At 54.3% G+C, this 19638-nt stretch overlaps 4 protein-coding genes across 4 annotated transcripts; 1 reads left to right on the forward strand and 3 right to left on the reverse strand.

Moving 5' to 3' along the window:
• Window positions 1–994: 994 nt before the first annotated feature.
• Window positions 995–3751, reverse strand: UHO2_05062 (uncharacterized protein; the record flags this gene model as incomplete). Its single annotated transcript, XM_041557593.1, has 1 exon — window positions 995–3751. The coding sequence occupies one exon, from the start codon at window positions 3749–3751 to the stop codon at window positions 995–997; it is 2757 nt and encodes a 918-aa protein (XP_041413527.1).
• Window positions 3752–5532: 1781 nt separating this feature from the next.
• On the forward strand, window positions 5533–11218 carry UHO2_05063 (DNA-directed RNA polymerase II subunit RPB1; the record flags this gene model as incomplete). Its single annotated transcript, XM_041557594.1, has 3 exons — window positions 5533–5628; window positions 5837–6103; window positions 6227–11218. 3 exons carry the CDS (start codon window positions 5533–5535, stop codon window positions 11216–11218), a joined length of 5355 nt encoding a protein of 1784 aa, XP_041413528.1.
• Window positions 11219–12834: 1616 nt separating this feature from the next.
• Window positions 12835–16422, reverse strand: UHO2_05064 (uncharacterized protein; the record flags this gene model as incomplete). Its single annotated transcript, XM_041557595.1, has 1 exon — window positions 12835–16422. The coding sequence occupies one exon, from the start codon at window positions 16420–16422 to the stop codon at window positions 12835–12837; it is 3588 nt and encodes a 1195-aa protein (XP_041413529.1).
• A 1244-nt stretch (window positions 16423–17666) lies between these two features.
• UHO2_05065 (putative SEC4-like Rab/GTPase) lies at window positions 17667–18293 on the reverse strand (the record flags this gene model as incomplete). Its single annotated transcript, XM_041557596.1, has 1 exon — window positions 17667–18293. One exon carries the CDS (start codon window positions 18291–18293, stop codon window positions 17667–17669), a length of 627 nt encoding a protein of 208 aa, XP_041413530.1.
• Window positions 18294–19638: the final 1345 nt, after the last annotated feature.

A 19638-nucleotide genomic window follows, 5' to 3' on the forward strand; every position in this document is an offset into this window, starting at 1 on the left:
GAATCGAGATAGGCCAAAGCTATGGATCCGGACTGTATTGCTGCGGTTGAAGCAGCAGCTGAACAAGGAGACGACGAGGGAAGGGCCGTGCAGTGCTGTTGAGGTTAAAAAGAGCGACAAGCACCGACGACCCGAGCGATGCAAAGCGGGCGCCGGCGAGTAGGTGAGAGGAAAGAGGGGGAGTTGGTAGAGAAACTTGAGAGTGCGACGAGACGAGAGCAGAGATCCGAAACCCAGCGAAGAGGGTTGAAGGAAGGTAAAGAGGTACAGAGAGGAAGAAACAAGAGAGGCCGAGAGGGTCCAGGTGTGAGAGTTGCACTATGAACTGAGCTCCAAAAAGAACAAAAACGAGTTCTCCGCCGCGGTCAACTTGACAGTTGCAGCAGCATTCTTGAACCCAAGGAAAAGGCCGAGTGGAGAGCGTGTGTCAGCCACCGAGAAAGCAATCACCAAATCATTATTCATCATTATTCATCATTATTATCTTTTTCCCATCGACGCGGGCAATACGCCGAGTGCTCTTTCTTCTTTCTCTCGAGCGCCTCTCACACGCCTGCAACCACGCTGCTGCTGCTGCTGCTCCTCCTCCTCCTCAGTGTTGAAAATTTCAGTATCCGGACCAAACGCGTTTAGTGGTTGCATTTGACGGATCACTCTGCGCCGAGCCAACCAGAACGCTTGCACTTGCTCATCTCGACATGCATACGGGACAAGCCAACTACAGTTACTCGGCTGTTCCCCACGCTCACGCTCACTACAAATCAGCGATAATCACCTTTTTCTGCCTGCTTCCGGCGTCTCCAAAGGCCAAGACTCGAAGTCTTGTTAGCATGTAGGAACTTGATACAGTACAGTGCAGTACCTGTACACAACTGGGCGACACGCGTACACGGTGCTTCAGATGTGTGACGTCGATCATCAGACTGAAGATTGTATGTAATGATCCTTCCAGAACGAACAGTAAGTAAGGGTGATGATGGCAACCCTGTGCAACTTAGAACTCGATCAAGGGCGATTCCGCAGCCGCTGGTTGCGCAGCTGCTGGACTCTTGTTGGCCGAGCCCTGCCACATGCCAGCCGACGATGGTGCATTGGTGTATGGACTCACCATTGGAGACGCTGCTTCTGCCGCTGCCGCTCGTTCCTGGCCGAACCCGTTGTCTGGATGCGGCGCAATGGGAAAGATGGGAAGATAGCTGGTGTCTGCTTTTTTAGCCGGATGGTGCTGCAGTTGCGGCTGTGCTGCTGCGGGATGATCGCTTTGGTATTGCTGCTGCTGATATAGTTCTTGTCGTTGCTGCTGCTGATATAGTTCTTGTCGGTGCTGCTGCTGCTGGTGCTTCGATTGGTGCTGGTACTGCGATGCATCCTGTGTGTTGGGCTGGACTCCATTCTCTGTCTGCGAGAGCGGTGCAACGGCTTGAATCGGTACGGAGTTCCATCCATTGCGACTGGAGACCGAGGTTTCAGCCGACAAGCGACAAGTGGCAATTGAGTCGTCCCCCTGCACATCCTCGCCACCGTTCAGCTTGTCCACTGGAACAGACGCCGTCCCATTCGAGACTGAAATTGGCCCGCTGCCCATAATCCCCTCTGTCCGGACTGATAGTGATCCTCGCGAACCTACGGGACCCGCTCCAGGAGTGCTTGGGGCCGCGACGGGCTCGTTGACATATGGTCCATTGGCAGTGCCATAGGCAGTTCCGTTGACCTGCGGATGCGGCACTTGGCTGGCCGCTGCATCGGGGTACTCGTAGCCTACATATGGCGTCGAAGCCGACGGCGGTGCGGGTGAAATGGCTTGGTTCGGGTCGGCAAAGGCACCCTTTGGATAAGCACTGGGAGCGCCATACTGCTGGTATTGCTGCTGACTGGGATGCTGGTGCTGGTGCTGCTGCTGGTGCTGCTGCTGTTGGGTTGCGTATTGCGATGGAGGCGCTTGTAAGCCATACGGGTGTTGATGTTGCTGATACTGCTGTGCACCATGCTGGGGCTGACGTTGCTGGGGCTGTTGGGGCTGTTGATACTGGTGCTGCTGTTGCTGCGCGTTCCAGGGAACAGGTGCACCCGAATACTCAGAACCAGCGTTGGCGTTGGCATTGAGTGGTGGTGCCTGTGGGTGCAGCGATGAGGGTCCGGCATGCAGAGGCGCATATAGAGCTTCGGGAGTTGGGTCGGATTGCCCGGATTGCTCGTATCCGTAGCCATAGCCCTGTTGAGTCGGAGCTGAGTATTGGGCTGGCTGATAGGCTTGCGAAGGATATGCATGTGCCGGCCGAGTCATCTGAGCATCTAGCAGACGGTCATACAGGCGCACCGCCTCGGTGAGCTTGTCATGCATAGAGACGAGAACATTGTGACGACGGTGACCCTCTTCCAAGTTACGCGCCATTCGCGGTCGTGCTGAGGTGGCCTTTTCGTACAACGCCTGCACAGGCTGAGGCACGGGGGTGTCCACGATGCCGCTGCGCTGGTTGTGTGCATGCTGTGCTTGGATAGTCTGCGAAAACGTGAGGATGTTGTCGATGTCCTGTGGCGCCAGGTCGAGCGAGGGAGGCAGGGGCAAGTCGGAGCGCACTGCATCGGAGCCGCGTGCGGCTGCGCCCGAAACAGGTGCAGACCCAGCGGTGTCGTTGATTCCGTCCGGCGCACTGGGCTGAGGTGGCGCCCAGTCTCGCAGGCTGGCGGCAATGGCTGCCGCAAGATCGGGATCGTCGTCTGCATCGGTGCCTTCGAGCACTCGACCGTTAGGAGCCCTCTCCACTGTACCGCGTGCAGCTGAGGGCTGACTGGGTACTGCAAATGCTTCGGGGCGCGAGCTCTGTCCTGTGCTTTGACCCGAAGCTTCGAGGGAGAGCTTGATCGCCAGTGCAATATCGTCTTCCTCCTTCTGACGGGCACTACGCTTTGACTTGCCGCCAACGGTGGCGGAACGGTGATGAGATGCGGAAGCGCCTCGGCCGGACGGAACATGCTTGGCGGAAGAAGACGGCGAGGAGGAGTTGACGCTCTTGGAACGGGAGAGCTTGGCGGCATTCTTGGGAGGACCTTTGCGAGCGTAGCATCCGTCGCAAACTCGAACGTCTTGTCCGATGCCGAACCAGGGGAGCGCCATGTTGTGACTTGAGCACTGCTGACAGAAGACGTTGCCACAGTTGCGACAATGATGCTTGCGATTGAAAGTGGTGAAAGCAGTACGGCAGCGCATGCAAACTTCGCCGTCGACCCACTCAGGAGCGGTAAGCGTCTCAACGAGGGCAGCAGATGCAACTACATTAGGGTCGAGTGGCGGAAACTCGAAACTGGGATCGCTCTTGAGCTGCTTGTAGATGTCAGTGATGTAGGCCATTTGAGCTGGCTTTGCCTGGGCAATCTGGGACCAGTTTTGGATGAGACCGAGCGCCTTGGCCTTGACATCGTTGTTGACGCCAGCAGGGTTTCGCAAGAGGGATGCGAGGTTGTCCATGAACTCGCGTGAAGCAACCTCTTGAAGGAAGTGGTCGCCGCCGTTCTTGATGCAGATATCGGTGAGCCCTAGCGCGAGAAGAACGACGTTGGGGTTCTTGTGGCCGACACGACGCTTGAGCACCTGCATGGCCTGCTTTGCGGGGACCTGCTTGGCACGAACCTGATCACAGATCTCGAGGTTGAGCACAATATCCTCTGATCCAACCGGCAGGAGCTCCGAGGTGGCCTTTTCGACCTGCTCGGTGAAGGCATCGGCACCCCATCCTGACCACAAAGCCGACATGGTCAGAATAATGAGCGGCTACTTGTTCCGACGTAAAGGATGGATCAATCAATCGTGAGGAAAGCAGATTTGCAGTATTTGAAGGAACGGAGCAGCGATCCGGATGTGGTACTCGACGGGTGAGCCAAGTATTCGTCAACGATGAAAGGCGAAAGTAGTCGGTCGCAGGTGATGGCCAGGCCGTCGTGTGAAAGGTTTTCAATTCCTGAGATGCTGATGAGGTGATGATGATGGCATGTGGAAAAGGAAAGTAGTGGATAGACAGGAAGGATGGTGGAGAAGGGATGAGAAAGAGCATTTCAGGGCGAGTGGGAGAGGGTCTCAGCTCGAGTGTGTGTATGTGTATCTTTCGCGAATGGGCCCCAAAGCCAAAAAAAAGCTGTGCCCTGAACGCAGACATCTGCAGCTCAGCTTTCCGATTTGAGGCACAAAAGGGGGCCAAAGCTCAGTGCAAACAGGCTCTCAAAAGTGAATGACTGATATTCTTGACGAGCTCAGCAAAGTGTCACAGATTGTTAGAGCGCAACTACTAATTCAGCTGGAAGCGAGAATCCCGATCACGTATTCTTGCAATACAAAACCCAAAGACTGACTACAATTTGTCGCCAAGTCATAATACCAAAAATAATAATAACCCTTTCTCTCTCTCTCTGAGAGCCTTTTCTTCGCGTGGACAGCGGCTGCTCAGCAGCATTTTTCATTTGCAGAGAGACAGAGCGCGCAGCTGTGCAGTCAGCCAGCTAAAAAGGAACGGACGCGCGCGGTTCAAGCTTGCCTCTTTTCCAACAGACAAGGGCAGAAGGACTGCGCCTTTTTGCTGCTCAGGCAGGGCCGAGCTGTTATCGAGAAGCTCTTTGACTGCGCCCTCGCCGTGGCCATTTTGCTGTCATCTTTGTCTTTGTCTCGTCGCCATCACCAACCGTCTCGCCACCATCCCATCTCATCCTCTTCATCACCCTCGTCTCGTTCTCTTTCTTCTTCGACCTTGTCGACCTCCTTTCCGTCCTTTTTCCTAACATCACCGCGGCCGACAAAGACAATCTTGGAGTTGTTTCAACAGGCAATTGCAACATTCGCTCATTTCTTTCTCCTTCGCCTCGCTTCCTTATTTGTAGCACGCAGCTGCAACGTGTGCATCCGAAAGCCTTGACTCGTCTCATCGAAGCAGCCGTGGCATCACCTTTCAATAAACAGCGACTGGCACCCGAGCGCATTTCAATTTGCCTCGATTGCAAGTCCTAAACAACCCCGTCTCCAGCTCCAGATTCGTCTCAAATCGTCGTTCGACATCTACATACATGCTTAGCATCTGATATCTCGACCTTTGTCGCCGCGTAGAACGCTCTGAAGGCTGCGTTTTAACACGCCAGATCTGTCGACAGACTTTCGTCACGTCCCTTCCGATACTTTCTCGACCTTCATCATCTTCTGTTTTCTGTGCTCACCTTGCTTCCTTGTATACCAAAAAAAAAAAAAAAAAAGAAAAAAAAAGAAGAAAAAAGACAGACACATCATCACCATCCAGCATCCGGAACATTGATCGACTCCAGCTGATCGCAAACCAGGTCCTTGGCTTCCAGCATATCCGTCTTCCGAGACAACGACCTTGATCGGATCTTCCGATTCAACAAAAGTACACAAACAAGTGCGCTTATTTCACGGGTCATCCAATACGCTAGCCGTTCTTTGCTCTGCTTCGTCCTCAGCTCGCTGCCGTTCTTCGTTTCCTGCACATTCCGGCTCACGCTTTCACCTTACTCAGAATAAAGCGTTGATACACGATGAGCGCCCAGGCCGGTCAATCTTTTGCTCACTCCACTGCACCCATTCGCGCCGTGCGTGAGGTGCAGTTCGGTATCTTGAGCCCTGAAGAGATTGTACGTATCTCGCTCGCTATGCTCCATCATCGCCCCTGCCCTGGAACAATGAATGCTCATGGGGTGCATGGAGATCCCGAGCGTCCAGATCACCGTGTCATCAGATTACCTTGCTGACGAACTTGGTTCTGTTCTGCGTCATCTGCTCATCCGACACGATGCTTACTGCTGCTTGTTCTACTAATCTGTTGTCCTTTTACTTTATCAGCGAGCTATCTCGGTTTGCAAGATCGAGGTCCCCGAGATCAAAGATGAATCTGGCAAGCCAAGAATCGGTGGTCTCTCTGATCCTCGCCTTGGTACGCTCGACAGGAACTACAAGTGTCAAACTTGCGGTGAAGGTCATCAGGAATGTCCAGGACATTTCGGTCACATCGACTTGGCCAAACCAGTCTTCCACATCGGCTACCTCGGCAAGGTCAAGAAAATTCTCGAGTGTGTCTGCTATCACTGCGGAAAGCTCAAGGCTGATGTTGTAAGTAACCAACCATCTTCGCATCGTCCTCGTGCCTCTTGTGTTGGAGCTCATGAAACTCATCATCAAATCCCTATCCCCGGCGTTGCATTCTCTCTGCATTCACATCTACATTTTCTGCAGGTCACGGACCCCGTCTTTGATCAGATCGTCAAGGCGACGCGCGGCAGTCGAAAGCGTCGCTTCCAGCGTGTATGGGAGTACTGCTCCAAGAAGATGGTTTGCGAGGCCGATGATCCTAAGGAGGAAGACGAGATGGGCTTCGAAGAGCAGGCTAAACCCGGTCACGGAGGATGTGGACGTGTACAGCCCAACATTCGTCGCGAAGGTCTTAAGCTCTTCACACAGTGGAAAAAGGGAAAGGGCGAGGACGAAGAGGGCGAGGAGACATCCGGCATCGCGCAGGCAGAGAAGCGTCCCTTGCCTGCATCCGAGGCCCACACCATCCTCAAGAAGATGTCGAGCGAGGACATTGCCGTCCTCGGTCTTTCCGAGGAGAACGCGCGCCCGGACTGGATGATCTTGACCGTCATGCCTGTCCCACCCCCGCCTGTCAGACCTTCGGTGCAAGATGGAGGTGAAGATGATTTGACATACAAGCTGGCCGATGTCATTCGTGCCAACGCCACCCTCAAGAAGATGGAGCAGGAGGGTACACCCGCACACATTCTCGCCGACTTTGAGCAGTTGCTCCAATTCCACTGCGCCACCTTCATGGACAATGACATTGCCGGTCAACCCCAGGCGATGCAATCGAGTGGTAGGCCTATCAAGTCGGTCCGTGCCCGTCTGAAGGGTAAGGAAGGTCGTCTCCGTGGTAACTTGATGGGTAAGCGTGTCAACTTCTCGGCACGTACCGTCATTACTGGTGATCCTCTCCTGGAGCTTGACGAGGTCGGTGTGCCCAAGTCGATTGCCCGCAACCTTACATACCCGGAGCGAGTGACTCCTTACAATCGAGCCTGGCTTTCGGAGCTGGTCCGCAACGGGCCCAACGACTATCCCGGTGCCAAGTATGTCATCCGAGACACGGGCGAGCGTATCGACCTCAAATACAACAGGCGCAGCGACATGGCGCTGCAGCCAGGCTGGATCGTCGAACGCCACCTCAAAGATGGTGATTACATTCTTTTCAATCGTCAACCCTCCTTGCATAAGATGTCAATGATGTCGCACAGGATCAAGCTCATGGATTACTCGACCTTCCGTCTCAACCTCAGTGTCACGCCTCCCTACAACGCCGATTTCGACGGTGACGAGATGAACTTGCACGTTCCGCAGAGCGAAGAGACTCGTGCCGAGCTCTCGCAAATTGCATGGGTTCCTCGACAGATTGTGTCGCCTCAGGCCAACAAGCCCGTCATGGGTATTGTTCAGGACACGCTCTGCGGTATAAGAAAGTTCTCGTTGCGAGACTGTTTGCTGGATTACCAGCAGGTTCAGCAGGTCTTGCTTTGGGTCGCCGATTGGGATGGTGTCGTACCCATGCCCTGCATCTTGAAGCCGAAGCCGTACTGGTCGGGTAAGCAGATCTTGTCGATGTGCATTCCCAAGGGTATCAATGTCTTCTTGGACAAGGACAAGGGTCTCAAGAACAACTTCTTGAAGGATGATGGTGTCTACATCGAAAACGGTGAGATCATGTACGGTGTCATCAACAAAAAGGTCGTCGGTGCCTCTGCCGGTGGTCTCATCCACATCATCTTCCGTGAGAAGGGCCCAGTCGTTTGCAAGCGCTTCTTCTCTGGAGTTCAGCGCGTCGTCAACTTCTGGCTCTTGCATAACGGCTTCTCGATCGGTATCGGAGACACCGTAGCCGACAAGGCTACCACGGACAGTATCAACCAGACTATCACTGCAGCCAAGGCCGCCGTTATGGACTACATCAAGTATGCCAGGCACGATTGGCTCAAGGTCGAGGCTGGTATGACATTGCGAGAGTCGTTCGAAGCCAACGTCAACCGTGTCCTCAACCAGGCGCGTGACGATGTCGGTAACCACGCCGAGGCCAGCTTGCCCGATTTCAACGCTGTCAAGCAGATGGTGGTGGCCGGATCCAAAGGTTCGTTCATCAACATCTCGCAGATGTCAGCGTGTGTTGGACAACAGTCCGTCGAGGGTAAGCGCATCCCCTTCGGTTTCCGCCACCGCAGTCTTCCTCATTTCACCAAGGACGACTTCACTCCCGAAAGTCGTGGTTTCGTCGAGAACTCGTACCTCCGAGGTCTTACCGCTCAGGAATTCTTCTTCCACGCCATGGCAGGTCGTGAGGGTCTTATCGACACGGCCGTTAAGACGGCAGAGACCGGTTATATTCAGCGTCGTTTGGTCAAGGCGCTCGAGGACGTGATGGTCTGCTACGACGGTACCGTTCGAAACTCAACCAACAACGTCATTCAGTTCGCCTACGGAGAGGATGGTATCGATGGTGCCCAGGTCGAGACTCAAACCTTGTTGACACTGAAGCTCAACGACGCCGACTTCCGTCACATGTTCCGCGTCGATCTGCACGACAGCGGCTTCAAGAAGGGCACGCTTCGACCGGGTCTTGGCGATTGGTCGCAGGAGCTGCAAGACCTTCTCGACGAGGAGTTTGCCCAGCTCGAGTTCGATCGACACCTTCTTCGTACAGAGATCTTCCAGTCGGACCAGGTGCAAGTTCGTCTTCCCATGAACGTCGCCCGTCTCATGCTAAATGCTCAGCAGATTTTCCACATCGACCAGCGCAAGCCAAGCGACCTTTCGCCTGCTGAGATTATCATCGGTCTTCGTGAGGTCCTGGAACGCTTGATCGTCATTCGTGGTGATGATCCTATCTCACGCGAGGCGCAGGTAAACGCGACGCTGCTCTTCAAGATCCACCTGCGCTCGTATCTATGCTCGAAGATGGTAATCGAGCAGCATCACATCAACAAGGAGGCATGGGAATGGATTCTCGGAGAGATCGAGGGGCAGTTCGCCCGATCGGTTGCCAACCCGGGTGAGATGTGCGGTACATTGGCAGCACAGAGTATCGGAGAGCCTGCTACGCAGATGACGCTCAACACCTTCCACTATGCCGGTGTGTCGAGTAAGAACGTCACGCTCGGTGTGCCTCGTTTGAAAGAGATCATCAACTGTGCCGAGAACATCAAGACGCCCTCGGTGACTGTCTACCTCACGGAGCAGTACAGCCAATCGCAGGAGGCGGCCAAGGTGATCCAGACCGCGCTCGCGCACACGACCCTGCAGACGGTCACTTCAGCCGTCGAAGTTCACTATGACCCCGATCCGTCAGCTACGGTCATCGAGGAGGACAAGGACTTCGTAGAGGCTTTCTTCGCCATTCCTGATGAAGAGGTCGAGGCAAGTCTCGAGCGCCAGTCTCCCTGGCTCCTGCGTCTCGAGCTCGACCGTGCTCAGATGCTCGACAAGAACCTGACTATGGCCGACGTCGCTTCCAAGATCAGTGCCATGTTTGGCCAGGACATCTTTGTGATGCACTCCGAAGACAACGCCGAGAACCTCATCTTGCGTATTCGTGTCGTCGACAATGACCCTGAGAAGGAGGCTCAGGGTGAAGAGGAGATCTTCCTCAAGAACCTTGCCTCGCAGATGCTGGCCGAGATCGATCTCAAGGGTATCAAGGGTATCAAGAAGGTCTACATCGTTCAGCAGGACAACAAGACGAGACGTATCGATCCCGTTACTGGCGATTGGCGCACTGTCTCGGAATGGGTTCTCGAAACGGACGGAAGCAATCTTACCGAGGTGCTTGCCGTCGAAGGTGTCGACGCCATCCGAACCAGCTGCAACAACCCCGTTGAGGTCTTCCGCGTGTTTGGTATCGAGGCAGCTCGAAACTCGTTGCTCAAGGAAACGCGAGCGGTTATCGAGTTCGACGGTTCCTACGTCAACTACCGTCATTTGGCGCTGCTGTGCGACATCATGACGAGTCAGGGTGCCTTGATGGCCATCACTCGTCACGGTATCAACCGTACCAACCAGGGAGCTCTCATGCGATGTACTTTCGAAGAGACAGTCGAGCTCTTGATCGAGGCGGCATCGATGGGTGATATTGACGACTGCAAGGGTGTAGCGCAGAACGTCCTGCTTGGTCAGATGGCGCCTATGGGTACGGGTGCCTTCGACCTCAACCTGGATCTTGATATGCTCAAGGACACCATTGTCAACCACGCGTTGCCCTACGACATCTTGCTGGCATCGCGTTCGCTTGACGCAGCTGGCGGCAAGACTCCTGGCGCGATGACCCCCTACGACTCGAGCTCGCCTGCCTCGGACGACGCCTTCCGTGTCCACGAGCAGGCCATGTTCAGTCCGCTCGCTCAGACTGGTGGCGACGAGGGTGGCTACAGCGACTACCTCCTTGCTGGACAAAGTCCTATGCGCACGCCCTTGGGTGCACAGAGTCCTGCTGGCTACGGCTTCTCGCCTGTTTCGCCAGGTTACGTGCCGACTTCGCCCGGCTATGCCACTTCGCCTGCTGGTGCACTGGGTGCTATGAGCCCTTGGACAGGCAACAACGGTCTTGGCGCCACTTCGCCGGCGTACAGTCCCACTTCGCCACGTATCTTTGGTGGTGCAACGAGTCCGTCGTACTCACCCACATCACCGAGCTACAGTCCTGCTTCGCCCAACTACTCTCCATCGAGCCCAGCTGGTGCAGGCTACTCGCCCACGAGCCCACGCATGAGTCCGACGAGCCCTGTTGGCCGATACGGCGCGGCGACAAGTCCACAGTACTCGCCTGCTTCCCCCAAGTTCTCGCCAACAAGTCCCAACTACAGTCCTGCCAGTCCAGCATATACTCCCACTTCGCCAGTCTACTCGCCTACGTCCCCAGCGATAGCGGGTCGCGGCGGTGCCAAGAGCTTCAGCCCAACATCGCCTGCGTACTCGCCCACCTCGCCGCAGTACTCGCCTGCTTCGCCCGCATTTTCGCCGACGTCGCCACAGTACTCTCCTGCTTCCCCTCAGTATTCCCCCACGTCACCGCAGTACTCTCCAACCAGTCCAGCGATGGGAGGTGCATCGGGCCCTGGCGCTCCTGGTGCCGGCGGCGCTGCATCGCCGCGTCGTAGCCGCATGTCCAACAAGCCGGCGTGGCAGCGTTAAGCTGAGCTCAGACCGGAGACTGACCGACTTTCGCTGCCGGATCCTCTCACACCTGAGTCTGCATTCCTATAGAGGCGGCTCCGTCAAATTACATCATTAACCCCTAACGCAGCATCATTCACACAAAAAGCTCGAGCAACGACTTGAAAGAAGTCAGCTCTTCCCTCTGTTCATCTTATACATTTTCAAAAAGCACACATATGTCAAAACATGAAAGGATTCCGCATCATCACACTATTTTGCGAGAGAAATCAATTCGCTATTACACACGAAGTCCTTGCGTCTTGATGCACACACCCTCAGTTTGGAGCTGAGATCGCTCGAAGTCATGCGCGACATCTAAGCTGGCTGCAAAAGATCGATGTGGGTATCCGCATTACGACCAGGCGTGGCAATTCAAGCTGCCTGTGATGTTGTTTTGGATCCGGCCGCGCGGGGCTCCAGTCTTTAAATCGTAGACTGGTATGGTGGTGGAATAGTCATCTTTGGATTTGTCTGAGTTGTCAGCGATATCACTCCCATTCGGGATCCGGTCGTAACTGTCGAAGTCGACTAGACGCACAACTTGACATTTTGAATTGTCGTAGAGTGGTAGATCGTTCGTGTCGACTCCTCGTAGTACAAGGTGTCGATGGTGGACATGTCGTTGACATGGGACTTGCGATGAGGTGGATAGGAGGCAACATGTATGAGAGTAAAATTCTGAGGAAGACGCCGACCAGGATCAGGTCTAAGGACGAATTGATCTGTAAAGTGACTCGCCGCCCCATGGGGCAGCGTGATGCTCAGAGAGCCATGCTCGCCCTTGCGGAGCTGTTCGGTAAAATTCTGCACCAAGATGGCAGCGTGGAAGTAGGAGACGTCGATCTTGTCGCCGCGAAGCGACTCGGCGTAATTGTCAATAGCGGCCTTGCTGTCAAAGTGGACCACACGCAGAGTACCGTTGGAGAGCTTGTTGACGTCATGAAGGGTAGAAAGTGTTGAGTAGCCACACAAAGCGGTTCCAATCGAACCAATCGCATACACATCAAACGCTCGGCCCAGCAGTAGCCTCCGTCTGCCGCTGTGCGCAACCCTAAAGCACTAGATTTCATCGCCTTGCAATCCACTCGGCGGGAACACATAGGTGTGACAAGAGTGCAACAAGATTACTGTATCCTATCGAACATCAAGTCTCACGCCTCCATCGCACCCGCCTTGTTCTATAAAGTCTCATGTCCAACCGCCCTTGTAAAAGCATTCCTTGCGAACCACATGCTCCTCCCACTTTTTTTTTTTTTTTTTTTTTTTTTTTTTTTTTTGGTACGCGTACAAGTCCTGCGCCTGCAACCTCGTCTTGTCATTCCTGGGGCAGGGTCCGTACACACAAACGGTCAGTGTTGCTATTTCTGTGGACTGCAGCGCCATGATGACATGCATCCTTGGCTCGTCTTTACTGACAAGAGGTGCAGCAACCTGCGTTCCCGGACATGCTTGTCAATATTAAAGACAATCGCTGCTGTGGTCAAGTATCGTATTGCTTCTGAAACTTTGTACGATATGCTGTGTTGCCGATAAGGTATATGTGCAGTAGGATACGTGACAGGAAAGCTTTTACAAAGATGGCCAAGGACTGATCAGGCAAACAGCTCTGGCGCATGGTCAATAAAGAACTCGATCGTCATGGCTTTGCCTCCCATGTGAGCAAATTCTTGTGATGGGTCGGCGGATCGCATGAGCGTCGGTCCAAAGACTACACCAAGGTTGCGAGCATTCATGCGATTGTCGACACTGCGCTCCTGGATGCGATACAGATGAAGCACGAGATGCTGTAGCGTGCAGTAATGCTGTCGTGGAAGCCTATTGACGAGCTCTTTGATGAGCTCTTGCTTGGATGCAACGTCATCCTGTCTGGATTCGACCACCTTGATCAGCTCATCGTACAATTCAAAGGTAAGAAGCGGCTCCGGCAGCTCGCGGAAGTAGTTCTTGAGTACACTCGTGATGGCGGATACGTCGTTGAACCGATTGGTATCTTCGAGATCGAATGCGTTGCCGCGCTCGAAGAGCTGAGTGATGACTTTGAGCTGTGAGGTGCCTCCCGACTTTCGGTAGATGCCTTCATAATCCATGCCGAAAGCTTCGACGGCTTGTATGCATTTTTCCACGATCAGCGGCACATCGCGGCCCTCGTGTGCGCCTTGCTCGGCGAGTGAGCGGCCAAACATGGAGGGTCCTGCGTTGTCTGCTTGTCCCTCATCAGATCGTGTGTATGGCTGATTGCATGATATGGGTAGGCTCTGAAGACAGCGAGAGTGGCAGACCTGTGCGCATAGAGCGCATCGCATCTCGGATTGACCCCACATGTTCTTCTGACAGGTGAAACAACGCGTGGGTCGAAGCACATTGAAGGGTTGGAAGAGATGTTCCCTAACCACGACATCGTGCGATGTGGCACGCGTTATTGCAGTGGCAGAAGCAGCGGAGCTCATGCTTGCGCCCTTGGGCGGCACTGGTGGCACTGATCCAGCCGGGTTGAGGTAGACATTGGCCTTTGTGCTTTCTGACAGCTTGGGCTTCATCCACTTGAACTTCTTGACGACAGGAGCCGGCTCCACTTTGCCAGGCTTGATCACCTGTTGCACTGCTGTGTCGACCGAGATGGTATCGTAGCCAGCGCTGCTGGGAGGCGCGTCGTGCGACGAGATGGAGGCGTTGTGCGGCGTGTGCTTGTGGACGTGTTTGTGACGAGAGCCAAAGTTGAAACCTACGCCGCCTGAGCTCTTCTGGGCTGCCGCAGGTGGTGAAGATGCAAGGTCCTTTGGCATGGGAGGTAGTGGCGGCAATTGGTGCCTCGACTGAGCTGCGAGCTCGATCTTGCGGCTGAGCTGACCGAGCATGGTGTTGAGCTCTTCGTTCCTGGCATTGAGGCTCTGTGCTTCCTCGAGGAAGAGCTCTTTAGACTGCTTGAGTTCTTCGATTTCGATGAGCAGCGAATCTCGCTCGATGGTAAGCTCGTCGATTTCTTTGCGATAGCGGCTCTTGACTGCTTCAAGACGCGAGGCGAGGTTTTGCGTGATTGCTGCATCGACAATACACGTCGATGAGCGTGCGTCGTTAGAGGCTGGCGGCGCTGATCTCGACGAGCCGGTTGTGCCGTCCTGCAGCGCAACCAGCTCGGCCACCTCAGCAACAGTGAGATCTCGCTCCACGATGAGCTTGGCCAAGTCTCGTCGCATCCCTTTGAGCGATGCTTTGACATCTTGCGAGCGTCTCTCTAGCTGCTCGTGCTGGCGCTTCTCGCTGTTGGCGGTGGCGAGTTTGAGAGCCTGCTCGGCCAGCTGACGCCTCAAACGTGCCATTTCGAGCTCTGCTTCATGCCTTGCGTTGACCTCGTGTTCGAATTCTTCTTTGGCCATAGTGAAGCCATGGGCTGCCTGCTGACTAGCACGACGAATGCGATCGTAGCGCATTTGGAGCGATTCCATGCGTTGGCGAGTCTGCTCGAGGTCTTGCAGTATTGTCTCGACGAAGGAGATGTCCATGCTCACCTGGCCATCACGAGCCTGCTGCATGGAGGCTCGAACCCTGGACGAGACCTCGTTGAGCGAGCCTGTTGTGGCAGCGGGAGCTTCCTGGTCGTCCACCAGCAGCTCTTCTTCACTGTCGACGCTGTCTGCAACACTAGATCGGCCATTTGGCTGCGAACTGACCACCTCTTCTTTGTCAACAGTGTCTCTCTCGTCGGTCGAGCTGCGTGATGGCGCGGCCTCTTCACTGCTGTGAGTACCAAGTGGCACGGTGGATGCGATGGATGCGGTGGATGCGGTGGATGCGGTGGATGCGGTGGATGCGGTAGATGCGGTGGATGCGGTGGATGCGGCGGGTGCGGCGGCTGTCTCTGTCGAAGGCGGGGCTGTCGAGTTGGCAGCTACGGATGCTGGTAGAGCGGGGACCGGTGGCGGCTGAGCACGCAGTTCTTTGTTCGAGTCGAAATCGCCGAACGATTCAACCAGACTCAAAAAGTCGGGATCGTAAAAGGAGTATACTTTGGACAATCGAGAGGAAGTGGCAGATGCATCGAGTGGATTTCGGGCTGGGCTGGCGCTTGATTTGGCACTGGAAGTACGCAATGAGACGCCAAGACCTTCGCGACTGCCTGAAGGTGGCAAGCTGCGTCCAGGGTCTCCGCGAGGTGAACCATCCATTGTCACGCTCTTGTTGAAGGGGGAGGCGGTAGGACTGGAGGGCGAGAGGGTCGGAAGTCTTGTCTTGAGGCCAGCATTAGAGCCAAGCGGCGAGGTGATTTCTGCGCCAAAGGTCTTGTTTCGTGGAGAGAGTTCAAACTCGCTGGGCTGTGAATGTGATGGAACTTGTGCAGCTATGGGCAACAGCGAGGATTGAGAGTTGTTGGAAGCCACAGCAGTTGTTCCATTTTCGAGCTTGGCTGTGGCACCAATGGCAGGGCTGCGACCTTCACGCGAAGGCGGTGGAGGAGCATGCATAGGACGCTTGCCCCCTGCGCTGTTAGGACAAGATGCAGCCAAAGCAGCGGCGGAGCTGCCCTGGTTGATCCAAGGCGAGAGTGTAGCACCGTTGGGAGCTGGAGAAAAAAGTGCTGAAGCTGAGGGCGGCGGCGTCTGCTTGGAGGGAAGAGATGGCGGCTGGTCGAGCGAGGGGGAGAGAATTGCTGCAGAAGCTGAGGAAGTTGGGAGGTTTGGGTGGTTGTTGTTATGCGCCGACTGCTGCTGCTTTTCGCGGCGTGCCTTTGCACGCTTCTGTTCTGCATGCTTGCGACTGCGAGCGACCCGCTCGTTGTGACACTTCATACAGTAGATGCCTTGACTTGTTTTGGCAAAGACGAGCTCTTCGATCTTGGAATGACAAGATCGACAGGTGAAGCAGGAGGCGTGGTAAGATTCGTCGCCAGTCATGATGGCCTCCTCCATGATGGGAAGATGGCAAATGTTGCAGGAGTAGTTGCATTCGCCGCAGATAGGATGACCATCGGAGAGGAGGAGAATGTCATCTCGTTCTGTGCTGACTCTGTTCTTGCACTTTGCGCAGCGGAAACACTCGATGTGCCAGAGCTTGGTTGCAAACTGGATGACACCTTCTTCGACACTCTCTTCGTCGATGAGACGATCACAACCGCCGCAGTAAGCCTCTGGTAGCTCATCTTCAACATCATGAAGATGGACGTCTTCAGAAGCTGCTGAAGGCATCACGGCTGAGTCTTGGACTCGTAGAGAGGTCTGCTCCTGAAGCAGCGCGGGCATGCCGTTTGCCGGTTATATGTGGTGCGAAGGGTCTTGTATGCCGTCGAGGCCACTTGATACAAGGTAAGACGATCCTGGCGTCTGGCTAACAAGATGCCAGTCGAGTGTTTTCGAAGGCGTAGTTTTACAGCATCTGCCTAGATGCTTATGTGCCGGCCACAGATGTAGTGCTGAGTTGGCGATGACAGTTGAGATGCCAAGTGGAAAAAAGGGAGGTGTGAAGCGCAATCACACCGAGAGGTGAAGTGAGGGTCCAAAAAAAGAAAAGAAAAGATGGGCTTGGTTGGGTCGAGAGCTGAAACGGAGCCAGAGGCAGAGGAGGAGGCAAGCAAGGAGTGAGGAGCGTTGAAAGTAGGGTGAGCGGCGGTCAATTGCCCAATCTGTCGGAGTATCCGACAAAGCACACAAACGACACACAGCAAGGAAGAGCTGGGAGCAGTTAACGGACGACAATTCAAGGGTCCTTTCTGCTCAGGGCAACAGCAACAGCGCAAAAAGAGAGCTTTTTCTCACACACACACACACACATCACACACATCACACATCACATCCAGTTTCGAGCTTAACCCAGCTTGGCTTGTTGTTCTACACTCGGTTGTCTGCAGACTCGTGCATCCTTGGATTACCGGCGACGTGGCAAAATTCCTTCTCACGCTCATTGGCTGGCTTGCTCTGAGACTCGACTCTGGATGTTCGGTCTCGCCGATGCTTGACCAAGCTATAACAAGGCACTCTGACTGAAGCAATCGCAACAATTCCCGTGCCGACATTGTCACTGATCGGCTTGATTGGATCCCCTGAGATACTTGGACTCTACACTCGACTCTCATCTGCCGATCACAATTGGCAAGCAGCACGCGGGCAAGACGGAAGCGTTCAAATCTGACTTGCGCGCCCCGATTACGATGCACAGCCAAGCAACTGGCCGATGGCACAAGTTGGAACCAATACTGGAATGATTAGATGTACATACATATACAGCCTTGCCCAGCCTTGCCCAGCCTTGCCCAGCCTTCTGACCGACTAAATGCAGTAAATTCATGTCTTCTAGTCGAAAAAAAAAAAGGCTTCGACGCTCATGTCAACCGCCTCAGAGGGCAACGTTGGCAAAGATCAAGACAGAGCAATGGAGCCGCAAGCTGAGCTTCCAACTGGCCTCAGACCGAGGTAGCATCTTGCTTCAAACAAGATCAGCTACAGCATCCACCTGCACCACCTGTCTTGGGTGCCGAGTTGACATTGACGTTGGCCGATGCAGCTGCTGGAGAAGCTTGTGTCACTGCTGCCGTGTCGATGAGTCGTGTCTTGACTTCTCGTGCCAGGTTGAAGAAAGCCTCCTCGACATTGCTGTTCGACTTGGCTGATGTCTCGATGTAAGGGATACCGAGCTCCTTGGCAAGCTCCTCACCCTGCTCCGTGGTGACTGCTCGCTTCTCTTCCCAGTCCGATTTGTTGCCGATCAAGATCTTTGAAACACCTTCGCTGGCGTGTTGCTCAATGTTGGCGTGCCACGTTCGCACGTTTTCAAACGACTTTTGATCGGTGACGTCGAAAACGAGCAAGATACCCATGGCTCCACGGTAGTAGGCGGTTGTGATGGTACGGAAGCGTTCTTGACCCGCCGTGTCCCAGATCTGCAGCTTGATACGCTTGCCGTCGAGCTCAATGGTGCGGATTTTGAAGTCGATGCCGATCGTGGTGATGAAGGAGGGTGTCCATGCATCATCGCAGAATCGGAGGAGCAAGCATGACTTGCCGACGCCCGAGTCGCCAATCAGCAGAAGCTTGATAAGGAAATCGTAGTGAGGGTTCGGCATTCTGCGAGCAGCGTAATTGAACCTTGCTCTAGAAGATGTTTGTGAGCTGCAAGTGACGCTTGACTTTGACGTCCCGGTCACGGCGGTCGCACTGGAGACTGCCTTCTCGCTCTTGGTACCTGTGGTCTGCTGAGTATGCGACGATTCTACGTGCGACGATTCTACGTGAGACGATTCTACGTGCGACGATTCTACGTGCGACGGATCTACGAGCGACGATGTTCGTAGACGATGTTGGCTGCGTTGAGGAAGCTCCGGTTTGGTTCCGGAAGGCCCTGGATTGCTGGAGGTGCGGCAGACTTGAAGTCTGTGTGAATCGATGGTGCCATTTGCCGGTGACGTATCAGAAGGCGATGTGGCGTCCGTAGTCATGATGCGATATGCCAAGAGGCAAGTTCGTATTCAACAGGCGTACCGTTGCACAGTGTAGTTATAAGAGGGAAAGTAAGACAGCGAAACGGTAAGTAAGCGATGCTTTTCCATGTGCAAGGAGCAAATGCAGGATCATATGGAGCCGCTACGCACGGGGTGCCCGAAGCTTGACAAATGAAGCGGTCCCGCCGTAACAGCCTCGAACCCTGGTGACTACACGATGCATGCTTCCCTCGTCTTCAGAGAGCACCGATGTGGGCTGAAAGTTAACGAGGACTCAGACCTGATTTGTATTGTTGCACACGCACGGGCCGAGAGCGATATTGCATGTGGCGATGATGGTTGCCCGATCACGGTGCTCAGGTGTGGCGAGGTGCCAAGATCCGGGCCGGTCGATAGGCAAGCTCCATGTGCCGAGTTTCCGCTGCAGCCCTTCCTCAGATAGCTTTCGTATACTTACAGATTGAGATAGCGTTAAATTCGGATGAGTTGTTGGTCCTGATGGGATCGTGGACCGAAGTTGGCGTTGGTGACGATTGTAGAGAAAGTCAGGTCATTTGATGTAGCGACGACCAAACAGTGGAGGTTAGCAGCGCTCTTTCGCTTGCTGCCAGGTTGAGTTGAGTTGAGCTTTGGTCAAGGCGAGTGAGCTGCGAATCCTCCAGAGACACGCACAAACACGCAGCTGTAAGACCACCCAAACAGCAAAATCGGAGTAACGGAGCCGGTGTGAGCTCGAAACAGAGACCCACACGCTCTGAAGCTCTTTTTCGACTCAGAATAAATAGGACGTGTCGTGCGAGAAGGTTTTGACAACCTCCACCTTTCCCGACTTCCGTTTTCGGGACGCCCAAAAAAGAAAAAGGGAAAAAAAAAAAAAAAAACAAAAAAAAAAAAAAAAAAAAAAAAAAAAAAAAAAAAGTCGGAAGAAAACCCTGAGAAATGTCTACTGTATTCAGGAAGAAATCCTCAT

The sequence above is a fragment of the Ustilago hordei genome (genome assembly GCF_900519145.1).
Source record: "Ustilago hordei strain Uho2 genome assembly, contig: UHO2_contig_11, whole genome shotgun sequence".
Classification (NCBI taxonomy): Eukaryota; Fungi; Basidiomycota; class Ustilaginomycetes; order Ustilaginales; family Ustilaginaceae; genus Ustilago; species Ustilago hordei.